The sequence below is a fragment of the Equus przewalskii genome, chromosome 3, assembly GCF_037783145.1.
Source record: "Equus przewalskii isolate Varuska chromosome 3, EquPr2, whole genome shotgun sequence".
In the NCBI taxonomy this organism is placed as follows: domain Eukaryota; kingdom Metazoa; phylum Chordata; class Mammalia; order Perissodactyla; family Equidae; genus Equus; species Equus przewalskii.
Genome location: NC_091833.1, coordinates 64,057,362 through 64,081,968, shown reverse-complemented (window position 1 = coordinate 64,081,968; position 24,607 = coordinate 64,057,362). Strand labels below are relative to the sequence as shown.

General features: G+C 38.9%; 1 protein-coding gene and 1 long non-coding RNA gene across 34 annotated transcripts in view; one reads left to right on the top strand and one right to left on the bottom strand.

Annotated features, from left to right (window-relative positions):
* The window catches only part of RUFY3 (RUN and FYVE domain containing 3), a 79,932-nt gene extending 62,801 nt beyond the window's left edge, over positions 1-17,131 (top strand). For 8 of the 33 annotated variants that reach the window (XM_070614721.1, XM_070614709.1, XM_070614707.1 and 5 more), the window contains 8 exons: positions 1,787-1,954; positions 2,443-2,540; positions 6,651-6,770; positions 7,869-7,968; positions 10,401-10,465; positions 13,039-13,066; positions 13,841-13,909; positions 15,664-17,131. In XM_070614721.1, the coding sequence (XP_070470822.1) occupies positions 1,787-1,954; positions 2,443-2,540; positions 6,651-6,770; positions 7,869-7,968; positions 10,401-10,465; positions 13,039-13,066; positions 13,841-13,909; positions 15,664-15,807 (792 nt within the window). In that variant the 3' untranslated portion in view covers positions 15,808-17,131. Of the gene's footprint in view, positions 1-1,786; positions 1,955-2,442; positions 2,541-4,163; positions 6,427-6,630; positions 6,925-7,868; positions 7,969-10,400; positions 10,466-13,038; positions 13,067-13,840; positions 13,934-15,663 lie in introns of those variants that run through there. The other 25 variants (XM_070614719.1, XM_070614708.1, XM_070614705.1 and 22 more) reach the window with 6 other exon arrangements.
* Positions 5,267-15,776, bottom strand: LOC139082564 (uncharacterized). Its single transcript, XR_011538699.1, has 2 exons — positions 15,586-15,776; positions 5,267-6,888 (listed from the first exon to the last, which is right to left on the bottom strand). It is a non-coding gene; the product is annotated as an uncharacterized lncRNA (long non-coding RNA).
* Positions 17,132-24,607: the final 7,476 nt, after the last annotated feature.

Here is a 24,607-nt window from a genome sequence, read left to right as displayed (position 1 = left end):
ATGTAAATAGAAAAATGTGTCATATTAGTCTTCAGATATTTTTAGAAATTAAATATATATATGAACATATAATAAGGAATAATACTCCTATAATAGATTTGATCCAAGTATTAGTATATTAATACACCCCTGGTGTTAGTATATTAACTCTTCCTGCAATTTAGATAGTAGGACAAACAGAAGGATCCCCCACCGCACCCAGCCCGCACCGCTTGAGCCAGCCCTGACGGCCTAGTGGTTAAAGTTTGGCGTTCTCACCACTTTGGCAACCCAGGTTCGATTCCTGGTCGTGGAACCACATCACTCATCTGTCAGTTGCCATGCTGTGGTGGCGGCTCACATAGAAGAACTAGAAGGACATACAACTAGAATACACAACTATGCACTGGGGCTTTGGGGAGGAAAAAAGAAAGTAAGAAGAAGAAGAGTGGCAATAGATGTTAGTTCAGGTGAATCTTTCTCAGCAAAAAAAAAAAAAAAAAAAAAAAAAGGATCTCCCCCAATCGTGTTTCTAAGACTAGGGAGAAGCCTGAAAATAAGGAGTGACCTGATTTATACTAAAAATTATCCCTAACTAACACTTGTAGAACAAAAGTTCAGGTTTTCTGAGAAAAAAATAATGTTATTTTAACATCCTTGAAGTAATTACCATTTTCCTTTTATATGTTTGTAAATTGGATCTCAAAATACATAGGGAAGGTCCTAGAAATAATATATGTCAGCATTTTAAGAAGCAGTCTGATTCATTTTCTCTATGCTAACCTTGTCAGAGGAGTGCCTCAGTTAAGTGGCATGTGATGAAAATCTTACACAAAATTTTCCACATCCTTGTATCACAATAAGGTAGATGTTTGTTAAAAAAAGGAATTAAACCAAGCAAATAGGCAAGGTCCTAGGTGTGCCTTGGGCACAGCATGGATGCAGAAGAACCATGGTCTTTGTATCTTTGATCATCCAAATAGTGTTGCAGTAATAATGGTTGAAACAAAAAGAGGTTTCATGTTAAGTGAATATAAAAATTCAGTTAGCCATAGTGACCATTCCCGGTAGTTGAGATGTTTCCCTGGGGACCCTAAGTATCTTTGGGTTCCCTGGGCTCTTGACTATGTCAGCAGCATCCAAATTGAAGAGAATTGAAACCGCTTCATTTTGTGCAGGCTGCTGTAATGCTGTGTATATATTTCTATAGTAGGACATGACATTAATTGTCTGTCCTAATATCTAACAAAGTGCCTCAGGAATGTGCATATTTTAGACATACTAAATAGCACTGTCTTTGGCCTACCAAGTTTTTCAGATTTGTAAATTACTGAGTAAATTTTACCCTAATTATCCTAATTATTCTTCTTGTTGTTAATGTCTCTGCATTAGATAATAGTTTATAGCTGTTTTGCCCGACTATCCACACCTGAGAGTTTTGATCTACCTTCTCATGTGGACTTTTTTTTTTAATCTTTTTTGTAGGGGGAGAAAACATTTTCTTTCTTTTTTTTAATTGAGGCAACATTGGCTTATAACATTATATAAATTTCAGGTGTACATCATTATATTTCGAATTCTCTGTAGATTACATTCTGTTCTCCACCCAAAGACTAATTACCATCCGTCACCATATACATGTGCCCTATCACCCCATTCACCCTCCTCCCTCCCCCTTTCCCCTCTAGTAACCACCAATCTAATCTCTGTGTCTATGTGTTTGTTGTTGTTGTTTCTTGTGGAATTTTGTGGTTTGTACTTAGTCAAGGAAAGAGAGAGTAAGCAGTTTATTTACCTTTGGGGGCAGGATGTTGAAAAAGAACTGGAGATCCAGATCAGCATGAGACAGGAGATGGAACTGGCTATGAAGATGCTGGAGAAGGATGTCTGTGAGAAGCAGGATGCCCTGGTGTCTCTGCGGCAGCAGCTGGACGATCTCAGGGCTCTCAAGCATGAACTTGCCTTTAAGCTGCAGGTAGGGCAAATGCGAGGAATAGGCTCACTGGTTCCCCAGAATCCCAGGGCTTCCCTCTGCCCCTCTTGTTCTGGCTGCCAATAAACCGCTTTAGGAATCAGACCATCATAAGATCCTGTATTGCTGTTCTGGAAAGCCTTGGCCACTTTTCAGATTGTAGAGGGGAAAGGGGGTCTTTTTTTATCCTATAAGATAATTTCTACTCTCCACCCTAAGCTGCCAACTGAGATATGTGTCCCATTAGCTTTTATACTAGAATATGATAAATTGATGAACCTGCTGATGTTCATTTTTGTGACAAAGCTGCACTTAACAATACTAATTTTAAACATTGCTTTTTGTTTTTTCTCCATATGGGAATTAACTGATAAATATATGAGCATTTCTATTTCTGTATTTCCCACCTACTGTTTGGTTCAAAATGAATATATGATTTATTTTAGGATTTTATATTATATATACATCACTCAAATTCTTTTCCATAACAGAGTTCAGACTTAGGAGTAAAACAGAAAAGCGAACTAAACAGTCGCTTGGAAGAGAAGACTAATCAGATGGCTGCTACCATCAAACAACTTGAACAAAGGTAAACGTGCTGCTTCCTTAGTGAAACACTGGGCTTTCGGTGCTGGAAGTGGAGAGCATGTGCTATGCATTTGGCAAACAGAAAGTATATGAAATTCTCCCGACTTAACACAAGACATGCTGTTAGAAAGAAAGCCAATGAAATTTTTTGTTTTCTAAGATGTCACTGGAAACATGTTTAAGAAATGCCAACCTTTCATGACCGTTTTGAACAGCAGAACTCTAACCTTCTTACTTAACCCCATTTTGGTGTCATGTGTTAGAGGAGGGATACTTACAAGGATGGAGGAACTTTTAAATGTGTTTGCGATTGTGTTATTTTATTGTTCATCAGTAAAGATTTTGATACTTTGGTACTAGGTGATATAGGGGTACTGAGGGCCCTTCTAATAACTTTAACCCTTTTCTCTCCTCTCTCTCATCTCCCTTTTCTCTCTACTTTCTCCTGAACGGTTCTGTAGCTTCCACTGTCACCTCTCGCCCACACTCTTAGATCTGTGTGTCTCCAGCTCTGTCCTCCATCTGGAGACCAGTCTTGTGTTTTCATCCTCTGACCAGCTATTTTCCACCACTACCTACAATTCATTCTGCCCAAAGCACATCCTCTTCCTATGCTATTCTTTCGTTTCTCTGTCTGAAACCACCATTTTCTCCCTGTTGACTCAGCAGCCAGGAGAAATGGCTGAGACATCAAGATTGCATGAGCTGCAGCACCCACAGTCCCTCAGTGTTGCCACATTTAATGCCCATTGATCACCCTTCTTGCACTCGAGCAAAACTACTCTACTTACTGGTCCCTGGACATGCTTCCCATTTTCCCATCCATTTTTTTCCTAATAGTTCCACCAGTTAGAAATGCCCTTCCTCTTCCTACTCCCTTGTTCTTCAGATATATTTTTTATGTTCAGGCTCAAATGCCACCTACCCAAAGCTTCCTGTCATACTTCTTCCTGACTAAGAATAATCTGCCAGTCTGTCCTTGGAATTCCCGTAGTCTTATATCCATACCTGTCCATGCTACTTTTAGCACTTCTCACTTTCTGCCTTACCTTATGGCCCTTTATACGTGTATTTTACCTTCTGGTGAGAGTGCAAGCTCCTTGAGGTTAGTTAACTAATCTTTTACGTTCCCTCATGATCTGTCATAGTGCCTTGACCCTTGACCGTACAAGGCTTTCATTTAGTAGATGCATGAATGAATGGATGAACGGATGACTTCTTTGATTCAGATGTTTCTTAACCAGGGAGGGTCCTGAGCAGCACTGCATATTAATGTTAACTCAAAAGTTAATTGCAAATAATAGATAATCTTGAAACCTCTGATTTTGCTGATTATAAATAAAAAGGTATCGGTCTATCTAGGAAGTTATCTAAATACTTACTCGTAAGCAGTTGTATATTTATGATTTACCAAATCAATTTTAGTGTTCATATACTGTGTTTCTGAAATGTGTCAAATTATTTTTCAGTGATTTTTTGACTTGGCATTTAAAGCAGACAACTAAAATAATAACATCTCTTTAAGTATGAAGCTGACTTATTCTCTTGCTGTTTTGTCTTTTTCTATTTATCCATTTTCTCATTCCCCTTTCACTCCATTTTTATTTTTATTTTATTAACATAGTGAAAAGGATTTGGTGAAACAGGCAAAGACCTTAAATAGTGCAGCAAATAAACTGATCCCAAAACATCATTAGGCATTTTATAGTTGGTCACCTCGCAAGTCTGATATCACAACTTAATTGTAAAAGGAAGAAATCTGAACGTTATCACATTTAAGCTCTGATTCTATATAAAATGTCACCAGAAACTGACTTTGAATTTTTTGGACTTTTAAAAAGGCAGTTTGATGTATAGGTTGTGGGTTCTTTCCTTCTTCCTTATTTTCTCCCCAGAGTTAGAAAATTTAGTATAAGTTCTTAATTAAATGCCAAATAAAGTTTGAGAAATTACTTCTGAGTTGACCATTAAACACACCATTAAAAAAAAAAAAAGCCTAGGGAGTTGAAGCTCTGTACATAAATTATTGATGCCTTTACAAGCCAGTCCCTGACAATACCAGATTCTAGGTGCATTGTCTGTATCCGCGAGCCTGTTCTGCCATTGCGATGTAATGAACTAGAGGTGACTACCGTATGGACTTGGACTCTTCTAAAGTAGTTCTGTGTCTCTTAGGCCATGACCCCTTTTCACTTTTGTTGTATAGATTTAATCCCCAAGCCAAGGATAAGTACTTAGTATTTCACTACAGTTCTATTCTCAGTACTAAGATTGCTTGCAACTTTTCTGCCTTAGTGACTTTGGAGCAAAAAAGACAACAGCATCCTTGCAGTTCTTTAAAGTACGTAGAGATAAAGTTAGTGATTAGGTAACTTATGATAACATAATAATGTGGAAGCTTGGGAAAACCCTCCTAATATTTGTCATCTTCTACCTCTGCCATTTTCCTGCAATTCCACTTCCTATTTAGGTAGCTCAGAGAGAACAATTTTAATAAAACACTACTCTCCTATAAAAGAAATACACTACACATTTTTCAAATCTATCCTGCTTTTCCTTTTGGAGTAAGGACAACAAGTGTAGACATGAGTGATGATTTCCTGCCTGTCATTCCTTGCTGGAAACATTTACTTAAAAGTTTCTGTTACTTTTTGTTCAGATAGAGGTTTGCTAAAGTTTCTAATTATAATCTAATTATTAGAAAACCATTTCAGAGTAGGAAATACATAAATGATAAACTTACATTCTTTAATATTATTTAGTCCAAAATTAAACATTCCCAGTAGATATCCACAAACAATAATTAGCAGGGCTTCTTTTTCTAAGTGACCACAGATCTAACCCTTTCTAGGCTCTACATTGTAAATAATCCTATAAATACTTTGATTTTTTAAAAAATGACTTTTGATTTAGGGGGACAGGCTCAACGTAAGCCTTCATTCCTTCAAAAAGTCTTGGCAAAATTTTTTTTTTCTATTTTTTCTCCTTCTGGTATGATTTGCAGCATTTCAGCTGCTTGAGTGGGGACAAGGATAACCCCTTTTCTTTCCACTCTTGAAATTCTTTAGCTTTGTCTTGGAAAAACCAGAATTAAGAGAGTAAGGTAGATTTCATGTGTGCTTTTATAGGTCCTGGCAGACTTGAACCAAAGTCAAGTCAGAGAGCATCTGCCCAACCTCATGGAAGACCCTGTGCTCTTGAACTGATTCTACTTCTTATAATTTTGCACCTATTCTTACCTTCCTCCACCTTTTGTGGTGATGAGTTGCCTTTTCTATGAGCATTTGTAAGGAGTGCTCAAACACCAAAATAAAACATTTTAAAGACTACACATAGCATGCTTCCAAATTCTATTATCTAGAGCCCCAGATGTTTCATCTTTTAGAACATGCTTCTTTATAGGTGCAAAGTTATGGGATATATAGAAGAAAATATTCATCAGAATATTCCAGAGAATATGGTCAAGAATCTTACGCAGGCCCAGGGCTGAATTGTTTGTGCATTTAGTAGGAATGGAAAAGGAAGAGTTGGCCAAACTCTAGCAAAGGCTTTTCCTTATATAATAACCCGATGCCTGGTAAGGTTTGATGTATAATGTCCAATGATTTAATATAACTTGTGGTTTAGGGAAAGGACCAGGAAAATGTTCTAATTCTACATATGAGAAGGTAGTTGCCCATTTGCAAGTTGCAGTTGTGTGTGTAAAACAGAAATACAAAGTACCCAACCTATTAGGAAATAAAAACAAACAAAAAAGTGGATTGAACTTGAGTTACTGTGTACTTGAGGTTGGCTTTAGATATGGATTTTCTAAAAAGTGATGTTTTATTGTTGATCATCTAATGGCTGTAAACTGTAGTACTAGAATAAAAAAAATGGAAAATCAACTTTTCCTCTGCCTGGTTCACCTTCATCTTGCTTTTCTTTAGAATTTGTTTCTTCTCCATCTTTTTTCCCCATAATTTCTTCCCCTGTGTCCTGCAAAGTTTTTCCCTCTCTCTGTCTCTCCATGCCTTCTTCCTTGGGTTGTTTTATTTTGTGTTGTGAACTTGGTCTTCCTCCCCACCATGGCTTTTGTTTTTTATCACAAGTTCATATGGCTCACATCCAGATTGCGCCAGGCTGAGCGGGGCCGCCAGTCTGCTGAGTTGGACAACCGGCTCTTCAAGCAGGACTTTGGAGACAAGATCAACAGTCTGCAGCTGGAAGTGGAGGAGCTCACCAGGCAGCGGTGAAAAGAGGGCAGCTTAAGCTGGCAGGGTGGTCATGGGTAATTCTAAGGCTAGACAGCAAGAGAAGGGGGTCTTGTGATCCAGCTGTCTCTGTTCTGGCTTTGCAATGTCCTTTCCCTGGAATTAGAATTCAGAAAGCTTCACATACATCAGCATTCCCAAAATCTTGTCAACATCCTTTGTGATCAAAGAATTAGGAAATTAGAACCCAAGGTCCCAGATAAATAGAAAGGAGTAAGGGAATTAATAGCCAACATAACACTAATAATAACAGTATTTCCTGGATTCTTACTGTGTGCCACATACTCTACTAAGTACTTCACACACATTCTCTCCTAACATCTTCTCATCAACATTATTAGTAGGTGATCTTATTACCCCCACTTTCAGATGAAATTAAAGCTTAGAGGGGTTAAATTTGCCCAAATTCACAGTTAAGCTAATAAGTAGCAACACTCTAATTTATAAGCCTGTCTCTCTCTGACTCTTAAGTCCTTAACCACTCTTCCATATTCTCTCTCAAATGAGACTCGATTCTGTGCCGAAGCACTGACTTCAGACAAATAGAACTTTGTTACTGGATATAAAAGCACATAACTATTAAGGACACTAGTGGTTGAGAGTGTAACTGGGGATTGAACACATAACTATAAAGAGAGATCAGCTAATTAATATGAAATGAGACTACAGTGTCAGTGCTTTCATACTCTTGCTGAAAATTTATAAATACTGTCTCAAAGTAAATCCTACTAATTGTCATTCAGTTGACCACAACTCTTTATTATCAGTTAACAATAAATATTGATATTCAGAGTGGTGACCCTCAGGTGGGTCAGTGGTGATGTCTCCCAGTGGAGATCCAAAGTACATTCTTAATCATCTAAGAAAGATTAAACATGTTGTATACATTTTACTATTATTGGTTTTATTGTTTTTTGGAACTTTAAAACCTGGTTGTCTATATATATCGGGTAACTTTTTATTAATCAAATATTAAAATTTAATTACTGAACTTTAAGAAAAAGATTTGGTATACTTTAGAGAATATGAGTACAGAAATCCAAATTTTCATCCTTTTCCTCTCCCACCTGTTCCAGGAACCAGCTTGAGTTAGAACTGAAACAGGAAAGAGAAAGAAGGTTACAAAGCAACAGGAGCATCCCAGGAAGGGGTTCCCAGAAGTCAGAACCCAAAACGGTAATATCTGTTATCCCCTTGTTCATTTACTTAATTTTTAGAGGCTACTTTGATGGGCCAGACAGTTTTCTCCCGTGGGACACATGCCTAATTGCTCTGGCCTTGTATGGAGACAGCAGGCTGGAGATGGAGTGAACACAGGAAAGCTCCTTTCTGAGTCTACCTTGAGGACACTCTCTCTGACTTGATTTCCTTTGGAAAAGGGAATTAATAATCACAATTTCCAATGACCCTCTTATCCCTTTCAATTCGTAAGATTGTTCTGGTATTTTTAACAAAAATGTGTGTTTCTTGGACTTCTGCTGGCTAATATTTTTAATAATATGGCAATATTGTAATCTCTCTTCAACCCTGAGTTCCCCTTTAACAGAATTGTCTTAAATGTAGATTTGCTTCAGTATGCCTTTTCAAAATCCTGAGGATTTCAGTTTTAGCATACTCAAGGTACTTCTCTTGGGAAAATTAGGAAAAGGGGGGATTAGGCTTGGGGAAGAGAATATAACGTAGAATGGTGTAAAGAGCAGGAGTAGAAGTTTCTACAGACCAGTCTTAGGAAAGAGGCCTCCAGCACCTGTAGTGGTGAGGGAGCTAAAATTGGATAAGATCCGCTCTGGGATCCAGGAAACAGGAGCCAGCCTCTTCAAATAATGAAATCAGAAAAGCCTGAAATACTTTTACTGCCAAAGACAAACACAAGAAAAAAGTTACTTTCTTTGTACATATTATATGTAACAAAGCAGGACAAATTTATAAGCTTTTTAAAATTTCTAGCGCAAAATTGTAAATATTCTAAATGACACTGAATAGTACACTTGAAAATGGTTTATATGATGAATGGTATGTTATGTGAATTTTAACACCCAAAACATAAAGGGCACAAGCAGGACTTTATCTAGAAAAATCAAATAAAGATTTTACCAAAAAAATAATTAATTAATAAAAGAAAGAAAGAAAAGAAAATTTCTAGGGGCCAGCGCGTGGCGCAGTGGTCAAGTTCACACGTTCTGCTTCAGTAGCCCGGGGTTTGCCGGTTCAGATTCCAGGTGTGGACCTATGCACTGCTTGTCAAGCCATGCTGTGGCAGGCGTCCCATATAAAGTAGAGGAATCTGGGCACAGATGTTAGCTCAAGGTCTGTCTTCCTCAGCAAAGAGAGGAGGATTTGGGGTGGATGTTAGCTCAGGGCTAATCTTCCTGAAAAAGAAAAAATTTCTAGAGAGTGAACTGCTAATTTGCTGGAGAGTAGAAAAGAATGGTAAATGTAAATTTATTATATAGTACTCATTACTGCTAATTTAAAGTGTGCAAAGTACCACTCTGTGTAGCATGCTGTCTTTATTATTTTAGTTTAGTGGACATAAAATCTTATAAAGGCTTTAGTACAGTGATTTGCGTTACCTAGATTTAAAATCTTGGCCTGTCTTCTCCTGTTTTTCCAGTGATGCCTTAGGTTTCTCAGTCTTGAATCTCCCTGCAGTAGGGTTTCCAGGAAGGTAAATATTGCATTGACCTCCCTTCCTTGATACTTGAGTGGTCTGAGAACTTGCATTCTACTTTTGGAGGCTGAAGGGCAGCAGTTCAAGGTGGGCAGCAGTTCAAGTCAGGCAGCAGTGTGTGTGCCACAGAAAGAATTTGTCCCTAAATCTGCCCAGGCAGGGCTTGAGAGCATTGGTAGAAATGCAGTTGGGAACTCTACGTTGGTCCTTCAGAGTAGAAAACTCCTCGAGTGGTTTAGGCTGTAGAAGTTGCCATGGCATTGAGGCATCTACTTGACTGAGCCTCCAGAAGATTACAGCCTGCTGGATATGGCCATGCTTGGTTTTACCAGTTTTCCAGAACTCAGCTGGGAAATAATAAATACATATATATATTTTCTCCTAAGCAGTAACTGAGGGGCTGCCCAGTGGCACAGCAGTAAAGTTCACACATTCCTCTTTGGCGGCCTGGGGTCCGCCGGTTCGGATTCTGGATGCGGACATGGCACCGCTCATCAAGCCATGCTGAGGCAAGCATCCCACATATAAAGTGGAGGAAGAGGGGCACAGATGTTAGCTCAGGGCCAGTCTTCAGCAAAAAGAGGAGGATTGGCAGCAGATGTTAGCTCAGGGCTGATCTTCTCAAAAAAAAAAAAAAAGTAACTTGATACCCACTTCACAAGTAAATAGGATACATTCTGAATTTCATTTGAATCTCAAGAATTAAAGAAAATATCTCCTCTGAAAACCATTGTTGAAAACTCTATCAAAAACAATTTGTTAACCTACTTAGAGCAAAGAATGAGGAAAAACATCTTGAAAGTTAAATTCCTTCCCTAATAAAAAAAACTGCTTATCTTTATACCCAAGCTAAGACAATACAGGAGAAAATGTCTGCAAGATCATCATTGTTCAGCATTCTGAATATTTAATAAATTGAGCTGTTTTCTTTCGGCAGGATGGGAAGCACAAAATTCAAGAGGAAAATGTTAAACTGAAAAAGCCCCTGGAAGAAAGCCACAGGTGTTTGTTAATAAAGTATTAACTAAGATATAAAGTTGTTTTGGGGCGGTGGGAAAGGGAGCTCTTGATATACATTGGCAATGACGCCAACCATCCACTAACTTGTAATATTAATATTCCAGACAGACATTTTGAAGGGGGCAGGGGGGTGAATAAATAATAAACCAGGTAACACATATTAAACCAAACCCATTTAGTCCATTTCAGAAGAAAGAAGGATGATCAAGCTATCTTCTTGACTCTTCCCTGGTTAATCCCCAAACTCAAGTGATTTCTGATCCTTACTGGATTGGCACGCAAGAGAATGAAGCACAAGTCATAGCATTTCTTAGGTTCTTAAATGTACTTGAGTATGATTTATTTCCACCTATGTGCTTAGTGACAGGCAGCTATGTTTCAAATAAATCCTCTAATTTCCTTTTTCTTAAGGGTCTCAAACAGCTTAACTTTATTCCTTTTTCTTAACTCTTCATCTGATTTGCTCAATTTGAAGAGCATAGATCATTTCAAGAAAGTTGACTTTTAGCAATTATTTTAGTAGGTAGAAATATAACAACATATTACATCATGCCACTGCAATAAAAAACAAAGGAGGTCCAACTATATGATATTCTGGAAAAGGCAAAACCATGGAGACAGCGGTTGCCAGGGTTAGGGGATATGGACGGATGAACAGGCGGAGCACAGAGGATTTTTTAGGGCAGTGAAAATATTCTGTATCATACTATAAAGATGGATACATGTCACTACACATTTGTTCAAACCCACAGAACATACAACACCAAGAGTGACCCCTAAGGTAAACTATGGACTCTGAGTAATTATGATGTGTCAGTGTAGGTTCATCGATTGTCTCATCATCGTGTACCATTCTGGTATGGAATGGTGATATTGGGGGAAGGTGGGAGACCAAACAAAGTATATGGGAAAATCTCTACTTTCTGCTCAGTTTTGCTGTGAACCTAAAACTGCTCTAAAAAGTAAAGTCTATTATAACAACCCCCCCAAAAAAAAAGGTTAGTAACAAGGAAAAATACCATAGAAGGGTTTTGAAAAAACTATACAGTATACGTTTTCCGCAGCTGTCCCTGTCCAGGCTTTGATCCCTTAAGAATGAGGTAGTGTGTCATCTGGAGCAAAAGTAGCTGCTGGAGAAGATCAGTCACACAGTCCAACAATAGGCTGCCTGTGCAGATACTAAATGGCCCTTCCGTGTGTCCAAGGCCAGAATGATTCCCAGCCTTTAAGTTTACTCCCAAAGAGTGTGGTCTGATCCAGGACTAACCTTAAACTGCAGCCCACCCAACACTACAGATCTTCATGGGCCATGGAAGGGAACTAGAAAGGCTATAAGATAAACCAGGGCCTAAAAATGTCTTTCACGGTCAGCCTCTTCCAGACTAAAATCAAGTCATTTGCAATTAGGAACGTCTTACATGCCTATAAGGCAATACTACTTTATATCTGTATTGTGCTCAGCAGCTTAAAAAGTATCTTCCAGGGGCCAGCCAGGTGGCACAGCAGTTAAGTTTGCACGTTCCGCTTCAGCGGCCTGGGGTTTGCTGGTTCGGATCCTGGGTGCGGACATGGCACCGCTTGGCAAGCCATGCTGTGATAGGTGTCCCACATATAAAGTAGAGGAAGATGGGCACGGATGTTAGCTCAGCGCCAGTCTTCCTCAGCAAAAAGAGGAAGACTGGCGGCAGATGTTAGTTTAGGGCTAATGTTCCTCAAAAGAAAAAAAAAAGTATCTTCCACATTCATTATCTCCTTACAAATTTACTTCTCCTTACAAACGTTTAATCATCTATTCCTACTTTAAGTCCTTTGTCTCTTTCTATGTAAAAGCTGCTTCCAGGGCCTGTTCTGGTTGGAACAGCAATCCTAAGACATACCCAGGCTTCCTGGGGTTATGGTCCAAGGAACAGCTGAAAACCTGGTCACACTGACAGTCACACTGCCACACAACCAAAGAGAATTGGAATCACTGTAGATCTCTGGTGCATCTTCCCCAGGACTGAAAGTGGGCTTTGCTTCTCCTCTTAAGTTCTATCCCAATTTGGGAAAATTAGGGTGAGCTCAGCTGGGTCTCATGAAAAAATCTTTCAAGCTGAGTGGGTACTCGTGTGACAGTGGCATTCATTTCCCTTTCCCCGATTAACTTCCTAAAGTTCACATTTTAAGAATATTTGGGAGAGGGCACTGATACATGACATATGATAATGGGTAGATTTCCATAATATCAGATAGAAAAAAGCTATTAAAATGTATGGTATTAGCCATTGGAGTTTTACAGGTTGGGAAATATAAATGCTATTTTCATGGTAGTAAAAAGGAAACAAAATATACATCCAAATCTATTTTTAAACAGGAACCATAATGTGAATCGAGGATCAAATTTGAGGAATAGATTTAACCACCAAAATTCCCTCTCCTTGGAGGTCAAGGTTAATAATTACATTGGTGCCAACAACATAAAAGAACCATGTATTGCTTTTTCTGTGCTTTTGAAATGATACAAGTGTAAATATAGTAAGTTGCTATTGGTTACTGTTTTTAATTTTCCATTGCAGGCTGCAGTCTCACCCTGTGGATGAACAGGTAACTGATCTCCTGTTCTAAAACATCCTGTATAAATTATGTAGTTTATGCCTAGCTAAACAAGGCAGCATGGGAGGCAGATGAATGCACACAGAACATCCCATCCATTTACCCATGTTCTAAACAAACGTGCGTTTGCCTGAAACTCTACAGGGAACAGCACAGCTTTGAGCAATTCACTAAGTAAACAGCAATTCTCACTTCTGATTTGAAATTCTCTTTGACATCCTGTGAGACCTAAGAGAGTTCCCTGTACCTCTCTTTCCCTTAGTTTTCCCTTGTATAAAATGGAGAGAAAAGATACTTCTTGATCACTTAGAAATAAGCAAACATAAATGGTTGTAAAGTACTTTACAAATGTAATAGTATATGGCAACCCCATGAGAAAGATGACAAAGGCTACTACGTCTGAGTCACTGCTGTCATTTATCTATTAGGATATAAAATGAAGCATACTGCTTTCCGTTCTTGATGGTAGAGTAAGACAAGAGGAATGGGGCTTTTTTTTTAACTTTTTACTTAACACTTATATACTTAATTTTCTTTTTGTAAATAAAAATCACGTTACTTGATTATAAAGATTAGAAGAGCTCCAGGTTAATGATAGGATTATCGGAGTTGTATTAAGGTGGTGGGACTACATGTAATTTGTTTCTGTAGTGTCCCGGTAGTCTGTGGTGGTTATATTAAGTTTGTAACTGAAAAAATGCATATTCTGATAGTATTAATATTTCTGGGGCTGAAGGAAGCTAACTGACTGACTCTGTGGTTTAGGATCAGCCGCTGCTTTCTGAACAGCCACAGATGTGTCAGCTCTGCCAGGAAGATGGCAGCCTGCCGAAGGTACCGGTGGTGAGAAATGAGCAGGTTCTTCACAGGGATGCCCCTTACACCCCTAGCTAGCCCTTTCAGTAATAGGGCCTCTCCTGTGTTGAGTGCAGAGTGGGGAGAAAAGCAAAAGGAGCCAGCATTTATTGTGTACCTATATTTTTTCAGTCATAGGAAGTCATATCGGTAAACCCCCATTAAAATAAATATAAATAACTACATAATTTAAAGTGAAATAACATAAATTTATCAATAAATAGTTCCTTAGTGCCTACTGTGTGGAATGTGCTTTTCCATGTGCTGGACAAAGAGTATCAACGAAATGTAGACCAAGTCTCTGTTCTTGTGGAACTTCTATCCTGTGTGCCATCATTTTATAGATGAAGGACCTTGGGCTCAAGGTGTTAAGTACATTTCCCAAAGTTACTCACGTCATGAGTGGCAAAGCCCAGATGCAGCCTGACTTTGGCTCCAAAGTCTGCACTCCTTCCATCCTCCTTAGAACAGATAAGTTTTGGGGAGGGGATTTCTTTGAATTATTTGGGGAAACAGCCTCTCAGAGGAAAACGAGCTCTCTCCACTGGACTGCTTGTTTGCCCCTCGGGTCCTCACAGGTCTCTGCCTGAGCACTTTCCCAGTTTGTTACCCTAGAGGAGGCGGAGTGAAGGAAGCATTCAGAGGGAATCGGTGTCTTGGACAGTCAGATCTGTGCCTTGCTCACAGTAGCATCTCATATGGTGCCCAGTTCATAGTAGATGCTCAAGAAATGTTATGGACAAATGGTTGTAAGAAACAGTGCTTCAAAGAGTTAAGAAAGTACCCAAATTCTGGATTACAGCCACATGCCACCATTTGTGATCATGTTGAATTTCAACAAGCAAAATTATATGACCTAGTGTTAAATTTGCAGAATCAGATAAAGATGAACTGTCTTTGTAGAATTGGAAGTTGCAATTATACGAACATGTTCCAAAATAGAAGAAACTGCTAATCTTAATTCTGGCTTTTTTTCCTAAGCCATACAAAGTAACCGCAGTATGTCAGAGGAAAATTCCTCCCAGGCTTTCAAATAAAAGTTGCCCCCTACCTCCACTGCACCCCCAGAGAGATGAATTGTTTGGGAGAAAGTAGCATTATTCGTCAGGGAAATTATCCTTCACATCCTTTATATAGGGACCTTGGAGCTATGTATGCACCAGCCCATCACAGCCTTACCAGTGATACTGCCATAAGGACCCAGATGCTTGGCCACTGACGATTCAAAATGCTTAATAAAGAGACTCATTTCTCTATAAACAGGACGCAGGAAGCCGTGCTCCTGCTCCAGATATCCTAAAGGATGTGCTTGTAGCGCATCACAGGAAAGCATGAAGCACATCAGTGTATTAGGAATTACACTTCAGTTCATGCTCAGCAGATTTTTTAATCTCAGGCTGGCTACCTCAATGCTTAGGTCCTTGCAAACCAATTTTAGAATCAGCCCACCTAAAAGTGAATATAGTGAATTGAAAGTATGTATTCTAAAGATGAGTAATGTGTGTATTATCTGTTCTTTTGACTTCTCTGGCACTGCTTCTCTTCATTTAGATCTGAGAACTAGACTGTCAGCTTCTTTGCAGACAGAGAGTGAGTTTGGTCAGAGCCTGCCTGGCACTCCGCAATCAGTACTCCATCAGGCATTCAGCACTTACCGTAGTTGGCCTGTCATATCCCATGCATCCTATGCCTTGCTCCTCTATTCCCCACCTAACCTCCTCTTCTCCTCGTAGAACGTGTGTAAGAACTGCAGAGGAATCTTCTGTGATGCTTGTTCAACAAACGAACTGCCTCTTCCTTCAAGTATCAAGCCGGAGCGAGTTTGCAATCCCTGTCACGAGCATCTGATGAAACAGTATTCCACCAGCCCATCATAAGACTGGAGGCCACGACCTGGGCCTAAATGTCTCTACCGGTGTTAGATGTCAGGATCCCTGAGAGCCCAGACCTTAGACTCAACTCGACTTGACAGCAGTGATTTAAATAAACCAGGTCCAGGGGGAAAAAGGCAGTGGTTGAGGGTGCTGGAAACTTTGCTCGTTTTCCTTAATGACTGTGTGAATAAAGGTTACTCAGTTGAGCCTCTCTCTTCTAAATCTAAACAACCCCACTTTGAAGGGTTTGTTTAATACTATGTCTTTGGAAGGGCTATTCACTTTTATGAATAGTGATAATATTACTGGGGTGGAGATAATAGAAGAGAGGGTCCTTAGCAGATAATAAAAAGGAAAATGATCACCTCCCTCTCTTATATTTGCAGATTCAAGGGGGAAAGATAAACATTAACTGAGATCAAAATGACAGATGTTACGTATTTTCCCAGGTGCTGCTAGACATCAGCATTGTTTCCTCTTCACCCCACTACCTACCTCTTCTTATTAGCATCTCTACCAAACTGTGAACCCAAGCTCAGGGAAAAGAAATTAAAGAGTAATATAAATTCTGAATGTACTCAAAGCAATATTTTAATATATTCTAGTTTCAGGCCCAGAAATGTCTGGTCCTGGCTTACAAGCGTTTTCATTATCAGAACAAGGAGGAGGAACATTTGCCGGTTTTCCACTAATGACTTTAAAGGTAAATATCTGCCCTTTTCAGAATCTCCTACCAAAAAAGCCACCGCTCTTCCCCAGTCCCTCCCTGCTCTCCAAGTCATCATGGAAGTTGTAGGGAGTTCTAAAGATAAGGTTTGACTTTTGCAAATAGGAAGTATTGAAAGCAGAGCTAAGTCAGGTGTAAAGTAATAAAAATTTAATTTGTCCGTGGCTGAGAACAATTAGCTCAGAATATTTATTAAATTATTTCTTGAATAAGGGATCCCTTATTCTGAGCCAAGAATTAGAACTGGTAGACAGGTTTCTTGTAAAGTATGATACTCAAATATCTCTTAGTAAAAAAACCCTTTGGGGGAAAAGAGGGAAGTGCATTCAGCAAGGGAAGGAAAGAAATGGTATAGGCTATTTTGATTATGTTACATGTGTCTAGATTGTTTGATTCCAGTTTAAGACCTAAGAAGATATGATTCTGTAACTGGTTTAGAATTGTGGGTTGGAAACATCCTTGAACCATGGTGTTTGATAAATTCTGTCTCCTGAAAAAGGGTTACGGCCCGGGAAAGAGTTGTTATTCCAGAAGTCTGGCCTGTTACTTGGTGAAGCTGACTTTTAAGAGTACTAGAGAAAATAAAATCTAATAATTCTAGCCTAGTTTGTTGTCTTTTTTCTCTTTAAATAATATTTACTTTTTGTGATTCTTCATTCTCCTTATTTTTGGCCACCAACACGTGCCAGCACTGTTCTAGGTGCTACAGATAACGTGGGAAATCTTCCTTAGTTAGCAAAAGTTATTTTATAATTAGTTTTGAATTAGATTGAAAAGCAGCAGCTCTGTATATGAATGTAAGGAGGAATAAGTGATCAGCCACTTGAGATTTTACTGTGAATTGCACGTAAGCTATTTAGCCTATTTTTTTAACAAAGCTCCAAAGATCTGTTAGTGCAACTGCTCACAAAAGCAAGGGGATGAGTGATGAATACTTGACTGAATGTTAGGCCTATCTTCCTTAAAAACTGTGTTTTCCACCATTTACAATAGCATCAGCATTCTTAGGAATAAACGTAACCAAAGAGGCAAAAGACTTGTTACACTGAAAACTACAAAGTATTGCCAAAAGAAATTAAAGATGCCAGTAAATGGGAAGCTACTCCATGTATTGGAAGACAATATCATTAAGATGTCAGTACTGCACAAAACTATCTACAGATTCACTGTGATCTCTACCAAAAATCCCACTATTTTTTTTCAGAAACAGAAGCATCTATGCTAAAATTCATGTGCAATCTCAAGGGATGCCCCAATAGCCAAAACAATCTTACAATCTTGAAGATCCAATTTGGAGGTCTCAAACTTCCTGATTTTAAAACTAACTACAAAGCTACAGTGATCAAAACAGTGTGGTACTGGCATGAAAACAGCCACAGACCAACAGGATAGAATAGAGAGCCTAGAAATAAACCCTCATGTATATGGTCAAATGATTTTTGACAAGGTGCCAAGACCATTCAATGGGGAAAGGACAGTCTTTGCAACAAATGATGTTGGGGAAAATTGGATATGCACATGCAAAAAAAAATGAAGTTGGACCTTTACACCATATACACAGATTAACTCAAAATGAATCAAAGATCTGATCATAAGAGCTAGAACTATAAAACTCTTAGAATAAAACGTAGAGGAAAATAGGCATGACATTGGATTTGGCAATGATTTCTTGGGTAAGACACCAAAAGCACAGGCAACAAAAGAAGAAAATAGGTTGGACTTCATCAAGATTAAAAACTTTGTGGAGAAATTAGAACCCCCATGCACTGTTGGTGGCAATGTAAAATGGTGCAGCCACTGTGGAAAACATTACGGTGGTTCCTAAAGAAATTAAATACTGCAGTTCCACTTCTGGGTATATACCCAAAAGAAATGAAAGCAGGAATTTAACAGATGTTTATACACCCATGTTCATAGCATTATTCACAATAGCCAAAGGTGAAGCAACCCAAGTGTTCATCAACCAATGAATGGATAGACAAAGTGTGGTAGATATGTACTATGGAATATTATTCAGCCTAAAAAGGAAGGAAATTCTGATAGATACAACAACATGGATGAACCCTGAGGACATTATAAGTGAAATAAGCCAGTCACGGGACAAATATGATTCCACTTGTATGAGGTACCTAGAGTAGTCAAATTCATACAGACACAGTAGAATGGTGGTTGGCAGGGGTTGGAGGGAGGGGGAAACTTGTCAAAGTTCTGGCGATGGATGGTGGTGGTGTTTGCCCAATGTGAGCGTACAGTCATGCATTGCTTAATGGTGACATGTGAGAAATGCGTCATTGTGCAAATCATAGAGTGTACTTACACCTAGGTGGTACAGCCTACTAGACACCTAGGCTATACCATATGGTACTAATCTTACGGGACCGTCGTCATATGTGCAGTCCATCACTGACCAAAACATCACTATGCGACACATGACTCTATAATAAAACAGCTTTCAAATACCTTAAGCTAATATATCCCCCCAATGTTCTCCCAGGTCAAATCTTAGCGATTCTTAGACAGTTCTTGGCTAGGCTACTGTCAATTATTGAGCTCTTCTAGTCTCCACATTCCTGAGGACAGGTGATTTCGTTAACACATTACTTACTTTTGAATAAGATTTTTATAAGCATATCAAACCACCAGATCAGAAAAGTATTTGACAAGCATAATTTCTACACCTAGAATAAAAGGCAAACTTTATTCAAAGTGTATTATTATCTTGAAATGTAAAATTAGTTAAACATAGAACCAGTGACCAGTTGTAAGCATTGCTAAGGATGTCAGATTCCTAAGAGTTAATAACAGGTTTGCTAAAGAGGGAGAACTCAGGTCTCCAGCAGGCAGGTCAAGTGGAAAAGCCTTACAAGGCTCCACGCGGCAGTACTGCCTTCCCATGCTGGGATGCCACTTTCTGGCACAACACTCTCATTCATATTCAATTATAAAGTCTATCACAAATAATTTATTCTTGTAAATTCGAGCAGATTAAAACTTAGCCCAATATTATCACTTGTATTTCTTCATTTGCTTTCTTGAGGGGACAAGAAATGGAGGGAATTACTGCCAGCCTATCAGAAACTGTGAATAACTCAGTTTTTCTTTAGCTCTTAGTCTTTATTCCCACATGTTACTGTCAAGTGGCAGAAGGAAAGGTTGACAGCCTCTATTTCAGTTAGAACCGGCTGTTTTGGGATCACAAGTCTGACTATACTTGTGAAGTTTCACTTGTAGGGTTCAAATTTTGTCTGGATCATTTGAAAAGCTCATTCTTAACTTTACCTTGGTGACTCTTCTGAGTTTCACTGAGTCCATCCATATTCTAGAACCTACCTTGGCTACACCCCTGCATGCCTTATCACCAGGTGCTTTCAAAATCATTCCACTGGGATATCCTAATTCTGACAGAAAATCTAACAGCAATAAAAGGGGAGATCTAAGAATTCTGCCATATAAAAATAATTTCTGCCATGATAGGCAAACAATGTGACAAACTGGAGGGAATGGTATTTAAAGCTAACTCATTACAAGAATAAAGGGCTCCTGCTAATTAGTGAAGAAAAAGACCAAACCCAATACGAAAGTGATCAACAAACATCACAGAAAGGCAATCAGCAAAATTCAGATTGTGGAAACCTGTACAGGTTCAAGAAATAAGAAAGGAAAAAGAAATGGAAGGGGAGGGGCCAGCCTGGTGGCCTAGTGGTTAGGTTCACATGCTCTCCTTGAGCAGCCCAGGGTTTGCAGGTTTGGATCCCGGGTGGGGACCTACAAACTGCTCATCAAGCCATGCTGTGGCAGCATCCCACATACAAAATAGAGAAGATTGGCAAGAGATGTTCGCTCAGGGCCAATCTTCCTCACCAAAACAAATAAAAAAAGACCAAGGGGGAAAAAATGGAAGGGGAAACATAGATTAAAAGAAATAAGAAACAGGAAGTTCAACTTCACTAAAGAAGATATTTGAATGGCCAATAAACTTATGAAAAAATGCTCAACATCAGTTGTCAGGGAAAGCAAATTAAAACCACAGTGAGATACCACTACACACAGAATGGCTAAAATTACGGGCTGACACCACCCAATGGTGAGGATGTAGACCTGCAGGAACTCTCATATCGAGGGTGTGTAAAACAGGGTGACCACTCTGGAAAAAGGTTCTATCGATTTCTAGTAAAATTAAAAATCTATCAACCTTACAACTCAGGGTCTTCTACTAAGTACTCAGCCAAAAGAAATGACAATGCAGGTCCACAAAAAGGCTCGCACAAGATGTTCATAGCAACTTTATTCCTGACAGCCAAAACCTGCAGAGCCCATCGTCCAGGAGCTGTTCGCCTAACAAGCGAAAGGTTAAACAAACTGGCATATTCACAATGGAATACTAGTCAGCAATGAAAAGGAACAAAGAGCTGAAACACATCAATGAATCTCAAAACGTGCTGAATGAAGGAAATTTACACAAGAGTACATACTGTATGATTCCATTTATATAAAGTTCTAGAATAGGCCAAACTAATCTGGTGAAAACACAATTCTAACAGGGAAAAGGGATGGGAGAGCTGCAAGAATTGACTGGTTAAAAAAACTTTCTGATGGACGTGATGGAAATGTTCCATAGCTTGCTAGGGGTTTGGGTTACATAGCTGCACGTCAGAACTCATCAAATGGTACACTTAACGTTTGTTCACTCTAAGTTCTACCTCAAGAAAAAAAACTCCAACAATATGTATGCCAAAAGGCTTAAGAGTCAAGTATAGATGTTCTACAACTTTGACACCCATAAAGAAAAGAGAGAGACTGATGGATGCATAGATCCATGATAAAGAAAATATGGCAAAATGTTACTTGTAGAATCTAGGTGGTAGGTATAGATAGGCATGTTTATAGTTCAACTTTTCTGTATGCTTGAAGTTTCTTATTAAAAAATTCTGCAGGGCAGGGCCAGCCCAGTAGCATAGTGGTTAAGTTCACATGCTCACTTTAGCAGCCTGGGATTCACAGGTTCGGATCTCAGGTATGGACCTACACAGGGCTCGTGAGGCCATGCTGTGGCAGCGTCCCACATACAAAATAGAGGAAGACTGGCACAGAGCCTAGCTCAATGACAGTCTTCCTCAAGCAAAGAGGAACACTGGCAGCAGAGATTAGCTTAGAGCCAATCTTCCTCACCAAAAAAAAAAAAAAAAAAAAAAGGTTGCAGGGCAAAAAGAGGCATAGTAACCAATTGCAAAGTGTTGATGTTGTTTAGATCCTGATTCATATAAACTTTTTTTAAATGACTTTTCAGACAGATCTTTGGTGCTAAGAAATTAGTATTTTTAGGAGTGATGGTATTTTTTTAAATACCTTTTTAACAGAAGATGTATACTGAAATCTATACAGATAAAATGATGCTATGTCTTGGATTTGCTTTAAAATTAATATGAGGGTTAAGTAGATACGGATTATAAGAAAAAAAGAAAACTGGGGAGAGGACATGAAGACAATTCACTGAAAAGAAAATCCAAAAGCTCTTAAATGTGAAGAAGTGCTACCTCATAAAGGAATACCATTGTGATGGCGTTTTCTTAACCTATAAGATTGGCAAAGAATAGAATGCTAATATACCGTGTTAGTGAGGCTATGGGGAAATGGGCACTTGTACTACCGGAGCAAATAAGAAAAAGCCATTTACATATATAAATTTAATTTTAGATATAAATTACAAGTGCACATACTCTGACCATTTACCCTACATAAAAATTTCTGTATGTACAAAATGGCATAAAATTATACAAGGTAATTCATTTCAGCATTATAATAGGGAAAGAATGGAAACAATTTACATGTTCATCAGTAAGGGACAGGATGAATGAAATTATGTATATTCATATACTCTACAATCATTCCAAAAAATGAAAAAGGGTTTTATATACTGATATAAAATGATCTTTAGGATGCAATAAGTGGGGAAAAAGGTACAGAAGAGTATGTATGGTATGCTGTAATTTATATTTTGAAAAGAAATGAAAATGTCTATTAATATTTGCTTATCTATACAGTAAATATCACTAGAAATTTCCATTAGAAACTGATGACAGGGTTGCCTGAGAAGCGGAACTAGTGGCTAAAATACAGGATGGGAGGGAGACTGTTTACTGTATACCCCTGCATCTCTCTTGAATTTTATTTCCTTCAAAAAATAAAATATAAACCATTTTTAAAATACCCTACTATTTATTTTCATATCATCAAGGCTTAAGAACCAAACTAAACTGTCCTATATCCCCTTCCTAAAACCCAATAAGAAAACCACCCAACTAAAAAACTGGGCAAAAGAGCTGAACACATACCTCACCAAGACAATATGCAGGTGCAAATAAACATATAAAAAGATGCTCAACCTCTTATGTCACTATGGGATTGCAAAGTAAAATGAGATACCACCACGCACCTATGAGAACAGCTAAAATTCACAACGCTGACACACCAAACGCTGCCAAGGAGGAGTTGCTATCGGAGTTCTCATTCACTGCTGGAGGGAATGAAAACTGGTGCAGCCACCTTGGAAGACAGTTTGGCGGCTTCTAACAAAACTAAACATAGTCTTACCATATGATCCAGCAATCGTGTTACTTGGTATTTACCCAAATGAGTTGAAATCTTATGTACACACAAAAGCCTACATATGGATGTTTATAGCAGCTTTATTCCCTTCCTACAAACTTCAGAGATTATTCTCTAATCTGCCAAATTCAGGGGGGGAAATGTATTCCTATTACATTAGAGCAATTTTTTTGCAAAGCCCCTGAACTTTAGGCCTGCCTCTACTTCACTGCTGAGATATACGATTCTACTCTATAATACAGGTCCTACCAATTGAACGTGAACAGTTCCACATAATTTAGGGGAAACTCTCAAAACAATGCAATGTTTTAAATTATAAAATGAAAAGGATGTAACGCAGAGAAAAATCTCCAAATGAGAATCTGCCAAGGGACCGTGTGGGGCAGAGGATGCCCATAGGACATATTAACTAATAGGCAGGGTCATTGCCTCAAAATGTCCTGTGGATGGAAGTGGCTTTCTCCTGCTTCTTCCTCCACACACTGCACACGTAGTGAGAAGAATGTAAAGCCTTCCACTCCACAGCGGACTCAGTCTCCTTTCCTGCCCAGCAGAAGCCTCATGCACCCAGGCAGAGGGGGAAACACTCTGGTTCTGCTTCCTTCTCTGATATCAGAGTACAGCAGATGAGATCACAATCCTTAGCCATTTCCCCCTTGGTATCTACATGCTGCTTATCAGAGTTCTTCCTTGCAGTTCCTTGAGAAGTAGCTAGCCAAAGCAGGATATGGGTAACCTGGCCATATCCAATCCCACTATTTCTGATAGCTTTACCACAAAGCACACAGAGAAGAATGAAATTCTGTCATTACTTCTTTCAATAGCAAATAATGATACACAACCCAGTTTCGTCAAATTTTGGGAGAGAGAAACATGTCTTTTGATTGGATAGTGATAAAAGATTACTTTCATTCTATTATGTGCTTTTCTTCCCCTTCCAGTAACTACATTTGCCTTGTGAGCAATCATTCACTCACTAGCCTAAATTATGAGCAATAATCTACTAAAGGGAGTACAGGAAAGTATATGAATTCTGAAGATGACTTTCCAAGAATGGCCACCTTTGGTACTGAGAATTCAGTCACTAGTGACAAGAAGATACACCCCGAGCCAGCCTTGACAGCCTAATGGTTAAAGTTTAGCAATCTCACCGCTTCAGTGGCCCGGGTTCGGTTCCTGGTTGCAGAACCACACAGATCATCTGTCACTAGCCATGGTGTGGCAGCAGCTCACACAGAAGGACTTACAACTAGAATATACAACTACATACTGGGACTTTGCGGAGGGGAAAAACAAAAGGTACACCCCTTCAAGCTTATCTACCACATAACATTTTAATGCTTTTGCTTTCATTCTTTTCCCAGAGATGTGCAAATGAAACTCATTAGCTTTAAAATAAAGTAATTGAAAATAAATTAATTCCTCACCAACCCCAATCCCAATAGACTCTACAGATTTTTTGCACAGCAA